Source organism: Oncorhynchus mykiss, chromosome 32, assembly GCF_013265735.2.
Source record: "Oncorhynchus mykiss isolate Arlee chromosome 32, USDA_OmykA_1.1, whole genome shotgun sequence".
Classification (NCBI taxonomy): domain Eukaryota; kingdom Metazoa; phylum Chordata; class Actinopteri; order Salmoniformes; family Salmonidae; genus Oncorhynchus; species Oncorhynchus mykiss.
In genome coordinates this window covers 20,135,852-20,152,654 of record NC_050572.1, presented here as the reverse complement: position 1 = coordinate 20,152,654, position 16,803 = coordinate 20,135,852, and the positions used below count along the sequence as shown (strand labels likewise).

The window sequence follows — 16,803 nt, the reverse complement described above, 5'->3', positions numbered from 1 at the left end:
AGCCTACACACAAAACAATCCTGTACAAAGAGCAGGCGGGCCTGCTGGCTAACATAGCCCGACTAATCAGCCTACACACAAAACAATCCTGTACAAAGAGCAGGCGGGCCTGCTGGCTAACATAGCCCGACTAATCAGCCTACACACAAAACAATCCTGTACAAAGAGCAGGCGGGCCTGCTGGCTAACATAGCCCGACTAATCAGCCTACACACAAAACAATCCTGTACAAAGAGCAGGCGGGCCTACTGGCTAACATAGCCTGACTAATCAGCCTACACACAAAACAATCCTGTACAAAGAGCAGGCGGGCCTACTGGCTAACATAGCCTGACTAATCAGCCTACACACAAAACAATCCTGTACAAAGAGCAGGCGGGCCTGCTGGCTAACATAGCCCGACTAATCAGCCTACACACAACACAATCCTGTACAAAGAGCAGGCGGGCCTGCTGGCTTACATAGCCTGACTAATCAGCCTACACACAAAACAATCCTGTACAAAGAGCAGGCGGGCCTGCTGGCTAACATAGCCTGACTAATCAGCCTACACACAAAACAATCCTGTACAAAGAGCAGGCGGGCCTGCTGGCTAACATTGCCCGACTAATCAGCCTACACACAAAACAATCCTGTACAAAGAGCAGGCGGGCCTGCTGGCTAACATAGCCCGACTAATCAGCCTACACACAAAACAATCCTGTACAAAGAGCAGGCGGGCCTGCTGGCTAACATAGCCCGACTAATCAGCCTACACACAACACAATCCTGTACAAAGAGCAGGCGGGCCTGCTGGCTAACATAGCCCGACTAATCAGCCTACACACAAAACAATCCTGTACAAAGAGCAGGCGGGCCTGCTGGCTAACATAGCCTGACTAATCAGCCTACACACAAAACAATCCTGTACAAAGAGCAGGCGGGCCTACTGGCTAACATAGCCTGACTAATCAGCCTACACACAAAACAATCCTGTACAAAGAGCAGACGGGCCTGCTGGCTAACATAGCCTGACTAATCAGCCTACACACAAAACAATCCTGTACAAAGAGCAGGCGGGCCTGCTGGCTAACATAGCCCGACTAATCAGCCTACACACAAAACAATCCTGTACAAAGAGCAGGCGGGCCTACTGGCTAACATAGCCTGACTAATCAGCCTACACACAAAACAATCCTGTACAAAGAGCAGACGGGCATGCTGGCTAACATAGCCTGACTAATCAGCCTACACACAAAACAATCCTGTACAAAGAGCAGGCGGGCCTACTGGCTAACATAGCCTGACTAATCAGCCTACACACAAAACAATCCTGTACAAAGAGCAGGCGGGCCTGCTGGCTAACATAGCCTGACTAATCAGCCTACACACAAAACAATCCTGTACAAAGAGCAGGCGGGCCTACTGGTTAACATAGCCCGACTAATCAGCCTACACACAAAACAATCCTGTACAAAGAGCAGGCGGGCCTACTGGTTAACATAGCCTGACTAATCAGCCTACACACAAAACAATCCTGTACAAAGAGCAGGCGGGCCTGCTGGCTAACATAGCCTGACTAATCAGCCTACACACAAAACAATCCTGTACAAAGAGCAGGCGGGCCTGCTGGCTAACATAGCCCGACTAATCAGCCTACACACAAAACAATCCTGTACAAAGAGCAGGCGGGCCTGCTGGCTAACATAGCCCGACTAATCAGCCTACACACAAAACAATCCTGTACAAAGAGCAGGCGGGCCTGCTGGCTAACATAGCCCGACTAATCAGCCTACACACAAAACAATCCTGTACAAAGAGCAGGCGGGCCTGCTGGCTAACATAGCCCGACTAATCAGCCTACACACAAAACAATCCTGTACAAAGAGCAGACGGGCCTACTGGCTAACATAGCCCGACTAATCAGCCTACACACAAAACAATCCTGTACAAAGAGCAGGCGGGCCTGCTGGCTAACATAGCCCGACTAATCAGCCTACACACAACACAATCCTGTACAAAGAGCAGGCGGGCCTACTGGCTAACATAGCCCGACTAATCAGCCTACACACAACACAATCCTGTACAAAGAGCAGGCGGGCCTGCTGGCTAACATAGCCCGACTAATCAGCCTACACACAAAACAATCCTGTACAAAGAGCAGGCGGGCCTACTGGCTAACATAGCCCGACTAATCAGCCTACACACAAAACAATCCTGTACAAAGAGCAGGCGGGCCTGCTGGCTAACATAGCCCGACTAATCAGCCTACACACAAAACAATCCTGTACAAAGAGCAGGCGGGCCTGCTGGCTAACATAGCCCGACTAATCAGCCTACACACAAAACAATCCTGTACAAAGAGCAGGCGGGCCTACTGGCTAACATAGCCCGACTAATCAGCCTACACACAAAACAACCCTGTACAAAGAGCAGGCGGGCCTACTGGCTAACATAGCCCGACTAATCTGCCTACACACAAAACAATCCTGTACAAAGAGCAGGCGGGCCTGCTGGCTAACATAGCCCGACTAATCAGCCTACACACAAAACAACCCTGTACAAAGAGCAGGCGGGCCTACTGGCTAACATAGCCCGACTAATCAGCCTACACACAAAACAATCCTGTACAAAGAGCAGGCGGGCCTGCTGGCTAACATAGCCCGACTAATCAGCCTACACACAAAACAATCCTGTACAAAGAGCAGGCGGGCCTGCTGGCTAACATAGCCCGACTAATCAGCCTACACACAAAACAATCCTGTACAAAGAGCAGGCGGGCCTACTGGCTAACATAGCCCGACTAATCAGCCTACACACAAAACAATCCTGTACAAAGAGCAGACGGGCCTACTGGCTAACATAGCCCGACTAATCAGCCTACACACAAAACAATCCTGTACAAAGAGCAGACGGGCCTACTGGCTAACATAGCCCGACTAATCAGCCTACACACAAAACAATCCTGTACAAAGAGCAGGCGGGCCTGCTGGCTAACATAGCCCGACTAATCAGCCTACACACAAAACAATCCTGTACAAAGAGCAGGCGGGCCTGCTGGCTAACATAGCCCGACTAATCAGCCTACACACAAAACAATCCTGTACAAAGAGCAGGCGGGCCTGCTGGCTAACATAGCCCGACTAATCAGCCTACACACAAAACAATCCTGTACAAAGAGCAGACGGGCCTACTGGCTAACATAGCCCGACTAATCAGCCTACACACAAAACAATCCTGTACAAAGAGCAGGCGGGCCTGCTGGCTAACATAGCCCGACTAATCAGCCTACACACAAAACAATCCTGTACAAAGAGCAGGCGGGCCTGCTGGCTAACATAGCCCGACTAATCAGCCTACACACAAAACAATCCTGTACAAAGAGCAGGCGGGCCTGCTGGCTAACATAGCCCGACTAATCAGCCTACACACAACACAATCCTGTACAAAGAGCAGGCGGGCCTACTGGCTAACATAGCCCGACTAATCAGCCTACACACAAAACAATCCTGTACAAAGAGCAGGCGGGCCTGCTGGCTAACATAGCCCGACTAATCAGCCTGCACACAACACAATCCTGTACAAAGAGCAGGCGGGCCTACTGGCTAACATAGCCCGACTAATCAGCCTACACACAAAACAATCCTGTACAAAGAGCAGGCGGGCCTGCTGGCTAACATAGCCCGACTAATCAGCCTACACACAAAACAATCCTGTACAAAGAGCAGGCGGGCCTGCTGGCTAACATAGCCCGACTAATCAGCCTACACACAAAACAATCCTGTACAAAGAGCAGGCGGGCCTGCTGGCTAACATAGCCCGACTAATCAGCCTACACACAAAACAATCCTGTACAAAGAGCAGGCGGGCCTACTGGCTAACATAGCCCGACTAATCAGCCTACACACAAAACAATCCTGTACAAAGAGCAGGAGGGCCTGCTGGCTAACATAGCCTGACTAATCAGCCTACACACAAAACAATCCTGTACAAAGAGCAGGCGGGCCTACTGGCTAACATAGCCTGACTAATCAGCCTACACACAAAACAATCCTGTACAAAGAGCAGGAGGGCCTGCTGGCTAACATAGCCCGACTAATCAGCCTACACACAAAACAATCCTGTACAAAGAGCAGGCGGGCCTGCTGGCTAACATAGCCCGACTAATCAGCCTACACACAAAACAATCCTGTACAAAGAGCAGGCGGGCCTGCTGGCTAACATAGCCTGACTAATCAGCCTACACACAAAACAATCCTGTACAAAGAGCAGACGGGCCTGCTGGCTAACATAGCCTGACTAATCAGCCTACACACAAAACAATCCTGTACAAAGAGCAGGCGGGCCTACTGGCTAACATAGCCTGACTAATCAGCCTACACACAAAACAATCCTGTACAAAGAGCAGACGGGCCTGCTGGCTAACATAGCCCGACTAATCAGCCTACACACAAAACAATCCTGTACAAAGAGCAGGCTGGCCTACTGGCTAACATAGCCTGACTAATCAGCCTACACACAAAACAATCCTGTACAAAGAGCAGGCGGGCCTGCTGGCTAACATAGCCCGACTAATCAGCCTACACACAAAACAATCCTGTACAAAGAGCAGGCGGGCCTGCTGGCTAACATAGCCCGACTAATCAGCCTACACACAAAACAATCCTGTACAAAGAGCAGGCGGGCCTACTGGCTAACATAGCCCGACTAATCAGCCTACACACAAAACAATCCTGTACAAAGAGCAGGCGGGCCTACTGGCTAACATAGCCTGACTAATCAGCCTACACACAAAACAATCCTGTACAAAGAGCAGGCGGGCCTACTGGCTAACATAGCCTGACTAATCAGCCTACACACAAAAAAATCCTGTACAAAGAGCAGACGGGCCTGCTGGCTAACATAGCCTGACTAATCAGCCTACACACAAAACAATCCTGTACAAAGAGCAGGTGGGCCTACTGGCTAACATAGCCCGACTAATCAGCCTACACACAAAACAATCCTGTACAAAGAGCAGGCGGGCCTACTGGCTAACATAGCCCGACTAATCAGCCTACACACAAAACAATCCTGTACAAAGAGCAGGAGGGCCTGCTGGCTAACATAGCCCGACTAATCAGCCTACACACAAAACAATCCTGTACAAAGAGCAGACGGGCCTACTGGCTAACATAGCCCGACTAATCAGCCTACACACAAAACAGGTGAAACCAATAAACAGAAAGGGGAAAAGAGATCAGTGGCAGCTAGTAGGCCGGTGACGACGACCGCCGAGCGCCACCCGAACAGGAAGGGGAGGCACCTTCGGTAGGAGTCATGACAGCAGGGCCAATTGTGCGCCACGCTATGGGACTTCCAATCACTGCCGGTTGTGATACAGCCGTGAGGTGTCTTACATCTCAAATTATTTTGTTGTTTTATTTACTATATTATATTTCTAGCTTGGCTTTACCTTTGTGCAATTAACCAATATTTATTTTGTTTTTTCACATCTTAATGTATTATTACCAAAATGTTTGTGTTCTATTAATCCACATGAACTTGTAAGATACGTTTACAATTTAACACATATGCGGTTATTGTACCAATTGTACAACTACTGAAACGATTTAGTGTCGATGCAATCTCTGTCCTACTCGTGTTGGACACAGGGGACCATCAGTTAGGGTGGTCTGCACCATGTGTATCCAATCTGTCATCAGTGATGGTTCACACAAGGGTTATGGGTGCCAGGCAGCGAGGCCGCTCCCACTCCGATCCACTCACTGACTGAGTGAAGCAGCAAAGGTTAATTAAGCAGGGAGGTGAAATATGATCATCACATTGTCTTTTCCTTCATCCCCCTGATAACAAACGACCCTGCAAATACCTCTTAGCCTGATTCTAGCCCAGTGAATAATCTGACACGCCAGACAGAGGACAATTACAGTAATCTATCCTTGACATGATGGACGAGGGGATAAGATGCCCCAGGACTGGCGCTGAGGAGATAAGAATACAATTTAGTGTTGAACGTTGTCGTCTCAAAGATCATCCTCACATTTGTTTTTCAGTTGTTGATAACACTACAGGTGTGACTTTGTGACAAAAAAATGTATGACAGAAGTATCATGGAATCTTACACTGTGATGCATATGTGTTACATTTGGCCTTTCATGGCCGAGATCCTTCAGTTTGAACGATCCTGACAATGTCTGCAAAAATAAGAAGCAAGTGTAGAAATTAGAAACTGAAATGGTTTCAAGCCTTGCTGCCCACTAACGTCCAGATGGGGCTCAATGATAGTATTCAATCCAATAATTCACCCTAGAATTAAACTCCTTAGACTCTTTGCATGATTCAGTATACAATCAGGTCTTAATTTCACCCAAATGTTGCATATCTGCTTCCCTGCCCTCCCGGACAAGACATTTAGGAAAAGTGGCACTCTAATAGTGCCCCAAAATATCTAATGGCTATCGCTTTCAAGATACACTGCATGGCCAAAAGAATGTGGACACCTGCTCATCAAACCTCTCATTCCAAAATCATGGTCATTACTATAGAGTTGGTCCCCCTTTGCTGCTTTAACAGCCTCCTCTCTTCGGGGGAAAGCTTTCCTCTAGATGTTGGAACATTACTGCGGGGACTTGCTTACATTCAGCCACAAGATCATTAGTGAGGTCAGGCACTGATGTTGGGCGATTAGGCCTGGCTCGTAGCCGGCGTTTAATTCATCCCAAAGGTGCCCGATGGGGTTGAGGTCAGGGTTCTGTGCAGGCCAGTCCAGTCTAGTTCTTCCACACCGATTTCGAAACAATTTTTGTATGGCCCTCATTCTTTGCATGGGAGCATTGGCACTGTTGCCACAAAGTTGGAAGCACAGAATCATGGCGAAATAATGTTATTCTATGTTGTAGCGTTAAGATTTCCCTTCACTGGAACTAAGGGGCCTAGCCCGAACCATCAAAAACAGCCCCAGACCATTAATCCTCCTCCACCAAACTTTACAGTTTGCAATATGCATTCGGGCAGGTAGCGTTCTCCCAGCCTCCGCCAAATCCAGATTTGTCTGACAGACTGCCAGATGGTGAAGTGTGATTCATCACTCCAGAGAATACGTTTCCATTGCTCCAGAGTCCAATGGCGACAAGCTTTACACCACTTCAACCGACGCTCGGCATTGCTCGGCCATGGAAACCCATTTCATGAAGCTCCCGACCAACAGTTTTTGGGCTGACATTGCTTCCGGAGGCAGTTTGGAACTCGGAAGTTAGTGTTGCAACTGAGTAGAGACATTTTTTACGAGCTACGTCCCGTTCTGTGCGCCTGTGTGCCCTACCACTTTGCGGCTGAGCTGTTGTTACTCCTAGACGTTTCCACTTCCCAATAACATAATTTACAGTTGACCGAGGCAGGTCTAGCAGGGCAGAGATTTGACGAACAGACTTGTTGGAAAGGTGGCTTCCTATGACGGTGCCACATTGAAAGTCACTGAGCTCTTCAGTACGGGCCATTCTACTGCCAATGTTTGTCTATGAAGATTGCATGGCTGTGTGCTCGATTTTATACACCTGTCAGCAACGGGTGTGGCTGAAATAGCCAAATCCACTCATTTGAAGGTGTGTCCACATACTCTTGGCCATGTAGTGTGAGTGCCCATCTCAGATGCTTAGCAAGATTTAGTTACTATGACATAAATGAAAGATAAAACTTAGCTATTAATTTCAGCCCCATGCACTTTGCCGATTAAATCCCCTGACCAGCACTTGAGCCAAACATAGTATGTCATATAGAATGAAAAACTAAAGATCCAATGCAGCCATTTTTATCTCAATATCAAATAATTGATGTGTAAAGATTATGTACCATAATTTATTGTTTTCAATTAAAATTGTCCAAAAGAAACAAAAATAGCTTCTTAGCAAAGAGCAATTTCTCCAAAAATAATTTTGCTAGGACTGTCTGGGAGTGGTTTGAGTGGGGAAGGGAAAATTAGCTGTTTTTGGCAGAGAGGTTTGGAACTCTCTTTCTTATTGGCTAATTCTTATTAATTAATTCACTGCATGGTGGCGTCACCAAGGAAGGCCAAAACTTCTTCCCACAAAAACAGGCTGAAATTACAGTTGTTTTTTTCAAACAGCTCTTACACTAAAAGGGCATTATCCTCATTTACACAATTTCAAAGTATTATTCCAACCTCATAGTGTGGAAATATCTATAAAACACAAGGAAATCACGTTTTTGACTGCACTGGCTCTTTAATTGGGATATGTTGTCAGGTCACATTTTTATTGTGTTGTCAAAGATGTCAACAGTTTGTCAGGGGGTTTTGTAGTGTCTCTGGGGATTTCATTTTGACATTTGAGTTACAATGTGCATGGGGAAATTGCTAGATTGCTGAAGTTAGCAGAACTGAAACTGCATAAATAAACATAATTTTGCACCAATCTTGGAAGTAATAAATCAGAACAATACATTTTCTATATAAGGTTCTATAGCTCCTTTATCCCAATAAAGTATATCACTGCCCCCATAAGCTAGAGGCTATGAGAGAATGATCAGAGCTTCTTTAAGTTGTTATCGGGCACCAATTTCAACTTGAACTTGATTTGTCCACTTAACTCCATGCTCCAAGTGCTACCATTTTCTCCTCAATACTAGTTGTAGTTTACGACAAGTCCTATTTCTTTAACCTTTTTACAGTGCAGGGTTTTCTAACGGCTAGCCAATTAGACATGGTGGAATGTGTGTCTAGTGTCCAGAGGATGTATTTTATAGACGACCACACCAATGTAATGACATTGTACGTTTTGACTGGACAGATTGGACATACCATTTGGTTTGTCTCAAGGCCTTACCTGGCCCTTACACCTTTAAACCACCTCCCCTCACTACCCTAGTTCAATTATGTTATTTTAACCCACCTCCTCTCACTACTCTAGTTCAGTTATGTTCCTACAACACTAACGTGGTTTTATTGGCCCTTTAACCTGTGGCCTTTAGGCAAGGTAGAATGAGATATTGAATCCTCGGTTGCCAGGCTATAGCAGAATTCTCTGTATATATTTCTGTCTCACCCAGTTATAGTGTAGTACCGGCCGCAAGATTATAGTGCAGTATAGTACAGACTGCTTTTCATTTCCATTCTTTTAAATCCCCAATAAAGTCAAAACAGCACAAAACAAGTGGAAAATAGATTCCTCAAACACATGGTTAAATGTATGCTCTATGACAGTGGTTCCCAACCAGGGGTACTAGGACCCCTAGAGGTACTTGGCCTATCCACAGGGAGTACTTGAGAAGACTCATAGGCTTACTGCTAGAATGCACATGAGGGGGTACTTCAGGGGTACTCCTGGCAGAGAAAAATTCAGTTGGTGTTACGGTAAATGAAAAAGGTTGGGAACCACTGCTCTGTGATTTGGTAGGTAACCATTGTCTTGGAGTCAAACTGCATTTTGATTTACTAAATTAGAAAGACATGTTTTGATAAGAGATGGTTGCCTTCCTCTTCGTACATATCCTTTCTTAGTCATTCTACGAATGACGAAATGTCACGACTGAACAGCAGATATCAACCAATAGGCAACCTGTGCGAGTCGGCATAGGGCAAGAAACGCAAATCCATTTTAAATTGACTAATTTTAGCTTCTTTTGGCACAGCATGGGAATCAATGTATAATTTTGGCTTTATTTATTAATGAAAGAATGCTGACCAGAGGGCTATAAAATGGGAATAATAAACCATTCAGGTTTGGTTTAATAAGAGCTCAGACTGAAGGTGCCATTTGTCAATCCTACATAGTGCATGAGGAATGCCTTGGGTCTTTAAGGCTGCGTTTGAATTGGTCTTTTACCTAATCAGATCAGTTCTGAAAAATATCTGATGTGAAAAGATCTGATGTGATTGGTCAAAAGACCAATTAGTGGAAAAAATTATCAGAATTTGGGCTGCCTGTGTAAACACAGCCTTAAATAGTTTACATACTGTATCAGCACAAAGAAACTCGTGGGCTGATTTATCGCAAAGCAAATTAACCAGATCCCAAGAAAGGACATTAAGGCATGGCAAATGATGCTGCTCAAGTGGTGCTCATCGGTGACCATCGAAGTGTCACCCGTAAATTAAGAGGCAGATCCCTCACAGATGAACTATAATTAAGTAAGTCGATTACATGTCATTATTAAAAGAGTTCGTCATCTGTGCCATTATTCATGTTGGGCACTGCCTGTACGGAAGAGGTACTGTCCACTCTAACGGAATATAATAACAGCTTGAATGATTTTCTGTTATTCTCAGCTGTACACACTGTTGCTGACATGAGGTACTATTGGGGACTTTTGACTTTTTGAAGAATTTCAAGTGAAAATATAACATCTAAGCAAGTAGTAACAGGAAACCACAGGTCTGCAGAAGCTTTGAAGCATACTGTACAGTAGCCGCCCATTGGTCAAAAACTGGTTGAAAAGTATAAATCTGTGTGGAAAACTGATTGGAATATTTTTAAAAACGTAAGGGAATTTCTTATTTTTTTCACCCAACTTTTTACCTATATCCAATGACATGGTCACAGTTTAATTCACGTTGAAATGCAAATCAAATCTAGACGTTGAACACTTTTTCCTTACAAGTTGGTCTGTTCATAATCGGAATTACACAACCTTTGATGTCTGAAACTCTAAGATTATGTTTTTAATGCAATCTTTCCCCTTATAAGGGACAGGTTAACGTGTATTGGGATGAGTCTTGTCCTTGAGGCAGAACTGAGCGATTCCACATGGTGGACCAGCTGCAAAGTCAAATGGGTATATTGTAAAAATGAGCTTTTTGGTCTTAATTGAATGTTAGTGTTAGGCATTAGGGTTAGCAGTGTGGTTAAGGTTAGGGTTAAGTTGAATTACTTTTATGACTTTGTGGCTGTTCCAGCTAGTGACTACTCAGAGCTGCCTCCAGAACAAGATTCATGAAGAAAAATTCTAGCCTGCGTGTAAGGGTGGGCAAACCTTTTTGATCTCAGCCATCTCTATGTCAATATTCTGAAGGACAACTGGCAGTTGTCAAAAACCGTTGCACCTCTCATTCTGTCATTCAGTGAAACATGTATCGACATATCATAATGAGTTTCACCCCAGACTTCATCTTTGGATCAAGATGTTAAGAATGACTTAGCTCTATATTTAAAAAAAAGATTCTCATATTTTTTTACAGACAAGCTGAATCAGTGAAGCCAATGTCAATGTGCTAGTGTACCTTTCTGTGTTAAATGTGTGAGGCTGTGAGGGTTGCCCTGAACTACGGAACCATGAGAGAGAGAGAGAGAGAGAGAGAGAGAGAGAGAGAGAGCACCTCCACAGCCTCACACAATGCTACATGCTTCTTATCCCACCTATTTTCCATATCCTAATATAATCCTTCATCATCCCATGTTATATCTGACAGTGAATCCATGGGTATTTTTTAACAAAAGTGTTAATTACGTAATGATAGACGTTTGGGTTTTTTGAACGCATACTGTTTTGGAAAACAGAAAAGAAAACATTTATCATGATGTTTTTACACATGTTGAATGTGATCCTGTTGTTATTATTATTATTATTATTACACTTGTCATTCCTCACAGGGCTTCTGTTCAAATGAGCTGAAATAGTGATGAAAGCCTCCAGCACAACACCTGAAAATCCCTATTTTGCTCAGGGGCAGTGTGTGTGTATGTATGTGTGAGTATGTGTGTATGTACGTGTGTGTATGTGTATGTACGTGCGAGTATGTGTGTATGTACGTGTGTGTATGTGTATGTACGTGTGAGTATGTGTGTATGTACGTGTGTGTATGTGTATGTGCGCGTGAGTGTGTGTGTATGTACGTGTGTGTATGTGTATGTGCGCGCGAGTGTGTGTGTATGTGTATGTGCGCGTGAGTGTGTGTGTATGTAGGTGTGTGTATGTGTATGTGTGAGCGAGTGTGTGTGTGTATGTACGTGTGTGTATGTGTATGTGCGAGCGAGTGTGTGTGTATGTACGTGTGTGTATATGTATGTGCGAGCGAGTGTGTGTGTGTATGTAGGTGTGTGTATGTGTATGTGCGAGCGAGTGTGTGTGTATGTACGTGTGTGTATGTGTATGTGCGAGCGAGTGTGTGTGAATGTACGTGTGTGTATGTGTATGTGAGAGCGAGTGTGTGTGTATGTACGTGTGTGTATGTGTATGTGCGAGCGAGTGTGTGTGTATGTGAGCGGACGTCTGCACTGTTATGTCCCAACGTGCCATTCTGCGGCATAACAAATCGGCCATTCGGTTGCAAAACAAAACCTTGACAGCCTCCTCTGCCCTGAAGACTCCTCTGAGGATTGTGGCTAAAGGCTGATCCATATTGGCTGCTCTACTCTACCCTGGTCTGGTCTGCCATCCTACAAACCCCCCCCCCCCCCCCCCCCCCCCCCCCCCCCCCAATCATTTCAAGGTTGAAAAATGAACAGAAGCCCTGTAGGCTACTTATATATGAATATCTTTCTCCTCCTCTTCTTTTTATCTTTTCATTTTAGCTTGCCTATTTTATTTCTGTACATTATTCTTTGTTGTTACCTGCTGCTGCTATGATTTATGCTCTTCTTCATAAGCTTGGAGGATGGGTTTCTTGGTTTTCAATACTGATCAGTTTATTTGGAACCTGTTTTACCTGATTTCATGTTTTTGTTTTCCCTTTAACTAGTGAAAAGGTCTGTAGACTTTAAATCTAGAGGAGTAAAATTATTCCCAGGAAAAGACAACAGCAACAAGTTTTCTATCTGTGAGTCTACCCTTTGTTACTCTGTTATGGTAAATCTGTGATTTCTGTTTTCCCGTGTGTGCTTGTGCATGTTTGTTTGTCGATGTGTTTCATGTTTTCAATAATTTGGTCATTGCTTTGTTTGGACATCATAACCTGTTGAATGCACGATCAGTCCCCCAGCCCACCCATCATGCCTTGAATCAATAACCATTGGTCTTGTGCAGCATCAATAATGATAAGGCATATGTGCACTGTGCAATCCTGAAGGATGAAGGTTGCCTTGCCCGAGCCAGAACAGCTAATCCGGCAGGAGAGAGTACACCCCCTGGACAGGATACTAGTCTATCGCAGGGCCTTATCCCAAATCCATCTCCTTAATGCTGAGTGCCAAGAAGAGAGGCATCTGGCCTCATTTTTTATATGACTCAAGAAAAGAGGCATCTGGCCCCATTTTTGGTATGACTCAAATATGGATCAAACCCACAACCTCCTAATCTCAGGATGTACATTAACCACAAGGCCACTGAGTTGATGTGCAATCCTGGAGTTACACCACCATCCAAAACCCAAATGATTTGCTTCATGCCGTCAAGAAGATATTCCAAAAACAATAACACACATTCTGTTTGCTGATTAGGTCACAATGGCTAACTAGCCAGGTGAAGCCACTGTTCCTAATTTTCATTTGCAGACCCTTAGGCTGAATTAATTAAGAAAGATGTGCAAAATTAATCAAGCAAGCTCAGATTATTTATAACTCTGTGTGAATCACACATATTGTTGGTGTATCAATTGTATTACGAGGGCATTGGCTGTATTACAAGGACGTTCTCTGTATTAAACGATAAGTACCCTCAGCAGTATCCTAGGTTTCAAATAATTGAGTAGTTTTGTCGTGACCATCTGTGTTACAGTATAATCCAACTGTAGCATGGTATATCACTATATTAACGTGCCATGACCTCACAATGAACCCAAAGCTCAGCTGTGGTACTACCAAGTCATACATGTGTCAAAGACGACAGAGTTAATAAACAGAAACGCTTGTGTCAAGTTAGCTATATGTGTTTGTGTGGATAGGAAGATAAATTATAAATTAATGAATGTTAATAGTGTTCTGGTGAATAATGCACTCTTGAGCTCTGGCCGTCCTGTGCTACAGTGCACGTGTGTGAGTCGATATCGCTTAAAGCCTGTTCCAAGGTGTAGCATATGCAATATTGATTTGAATGATCTGATATTAGGGATGCATTCCACTCCTCAAAGTGGGTAGTCGATGCAATTTCCCTTATTATCGAATCCGCGGGCCAACTCTGGGAGGGAAAAAAAGAAAAACCTCTGACTTGGGAAGCATCTTAAATTGATGGAATCCTGATGAACAAAGTACAAATTATTGACGGCCACAGGGTTTTTAATTAAAGACCTAGATAACAACAAAAATCTAGTCGGTGTACAACGCATTATGCTGGGAGTCAGGAAGCAGGTGCAGAAGGTAAGTTTAATGATAAGAATAAGGCAGATGAACAAAACAGGAGAAGCATACTGAACGTGAACAAAACCAATACTGCCTGATTGCTGAGGCTACTGAGGGCTAAATAAAGGGAGAGTAATCAAGGTGATGATGAGGTCCAAGTGTGTGTAACGATTGGGAGCAGGTGTACGTAATGATGGTTGCCAGGACCGGTGGTTGGTAGGCCAGCGACGTCGAACGCTGGAGCGGTGGAGCAGGAGTAGGTGTGACACAGTGACACTCGTGTTTTTGACCGATGTGTCTTGGGGAATGGTTATCTGTCATGATGAGCTAGGTATGTTCAAGGGCATTCCGATGTTAGCAAAAATATGGAATGCTCTTGATTTGATGTTTTATGAGTGCATTAATGAATGTTTCATTCTATTCTTATGAAGCATTTTGTTTACCTGAAACCGTTTTGTTCAGTCTGTGTACTTGACACTGTCCATGCAATTAATGTTGTCCACATTTTTTAGCATACTGATTTGTCCATCTACACTGAACAAAGGCACTTCACGAATGGAAAGATTTGTTTTTGTCTACTTGAAGAGCTTGCACCACTAATACTGTGCAAAGTCTCAAAAGACAACATGTTCAACTAACTCTATGTGTAATGCAGAGCGCCTTATAGGAGCAGTTAGGGTTAAGTGCCTCGCTCAAAGTAAAAGCAATGTATTCCTGCACAACATCATATTTTCATTTTCATGATTTTATAAAGGGTCTGCAACGAAAGTGATCGGTCATATTTAATGTTAGGTCTATTGCGAAAAAGCTCCTGTCAAAACAGTGCTTTTGAGCAATGCAGCCTTTTCGACACCCATTTGGATTTTCACTCATATTCAGGGACAATTTTGTATGAAATAGAAGAAGAAGAAAATAACCAGGATTCCCATAGTCCTCGGTGTCCTCTTCGGCATGTGTGCATGTCATCGCTGCGTGTTTGTTTGCTGTGTTTGGGCCGTGCCATATTGCATGTTATTAAATCCACATTAGAGCAATCAGTTAAATGTATTCACAGAGACATGCTTTGCTGTATTAATGCATTTATACAAATATGACGAAACTGAAAAAGCCCCAAAGAACAAAACACTGTTCTTCGAAAGCTACTTATCTTTCATTTACATCAATATTATACACAGAGAAAGTCAACAGAAACAATAAAGACTGTAGTGCATAAACATACTAATGTGTGAACTGAATAAGTGTTCTTATACCCAGTTAGCAAGACTACAATGGCCCATTTGGCCGAATGCCCCCCCAGCAAAGTTGTAGGCCCTCCACTGCATACTACAGTATATACGGCTTCCTAGAAGTACTCTGGAATAACTTGAAAAGCAACTACATTGTTAATCAAGGGCATGACAAGACACATGGCTTCCTTCCACTTGACGGGAGAAAGACTCCTACTCACTCCAAATCCAATCATCAATAAACCAGGCAATGTGATGAGAACTGGACCCTGGGGAGTCTTTCTGCATGGTTTGTCCATGTTGTACACAGCTTTCTGAGGTCTGTCTTTGTGTGAATGATAAATGAGTGACTGTACATTGAAACCTGTGACAGGACTGCAACTGGTGTAACAGGTGAGTTGGTTGTGTGTGTGTGTGTGTGTATGTGTGTGTGTGTGTGTGTGTGTGGGTGTGTGTGTTTGACTGACTACTCACTGCCAGCCTGTCTAAGTATGGTACTGAGGTTCAAACCCTCTTGGGTTTCACACTTCGCTGGACATCTCTGCGGGAATAAGAGGCAACTTCTCTAAACATAGCTGACAAATTGTCCTGGTGGTGAAGGGAGGGACTCGATGGAGTGTGCCGAAATTTCATGTGGCGAAGCCTGTCGTTTTAGAACTGCTTTCCAAAGTGACGGATGGTGAAAACAGGGAGCTGGCGTCCCAGCACTGAAGCTTATACAGAGAGTGGTTGTGTCCAAAATGGCACCCTATTCCCTATATAGGACACTGCTATTGACCTAGGGCCAGCTCTGGTCAAAGGTAGTGCACCATATGGGGAATAGGGTGCAATTTGAGACGCACTGAGGGTAGAAGAGTCTTGAATGACCCTCTGTAATCAACTGAACAGAAAATCTGTCTTTCCTCTCTTTGCCTTGTGCCATGCCTCATCCATCATACATGAGACCCTAGAACTATTCTCCTGGCATTTTTAAATCATTGCTGTTTTCTTTAGGCCATGTTGTGATGCGCTCATACGACAAGAAACATAACATTGATAGACATAACATTAAGAAACACTGACAGCCATAGATAGAGGATCCTGCTCTCCTTTACTCTACAAAATAAAATACAAAACTAAAGGGCAATCTGGGATTGTTACATCTTTTGAACTTTGAAATTAATGATTTTCCAAAAAAGGGGGTGGGCTGACTGCTTCGTTGTTTTTTTCAAATCCCAGAGTACTCATTTTATGTATGACTGATGGCGGTATGAAATATACATACAGAACATTGATAATGTATTGCTCAGTTGGACAATAAAGCACCAGAATGCAACAATCAACAATCACAGCAATCCACAGTCATCCCCAAAGGGGAACCATTTCTCACC

The 16,803-nt window shown here is 44.2% G+C and overlaps 1 protein-coding gene across 2 annotated transcripts in view; it reads left to right on the top strand.

Annotated features, from left to right (window-relative positions):
• LOC110489401 (CUB and sushi domain-containing protein 3) overlaps positions 1-16,803 on the top strand; it is a 650,169-nt gene that overhangs the window by 311,374 nt on the left and 321,992 nt on the right. For both annotated transcript variants that reach the window (XM_036971421.1, XM_036971422.1), the window contains exon 7: positions 12,674-12,751. In XM_036971421.1, coding sequence (XP_036827316.1) covers positions 12,674-12,751 — 78 coding nt within the window. The remainder of the gene's footprint in view (positions 1-12,673; positions 12,752-16,803) is intronic.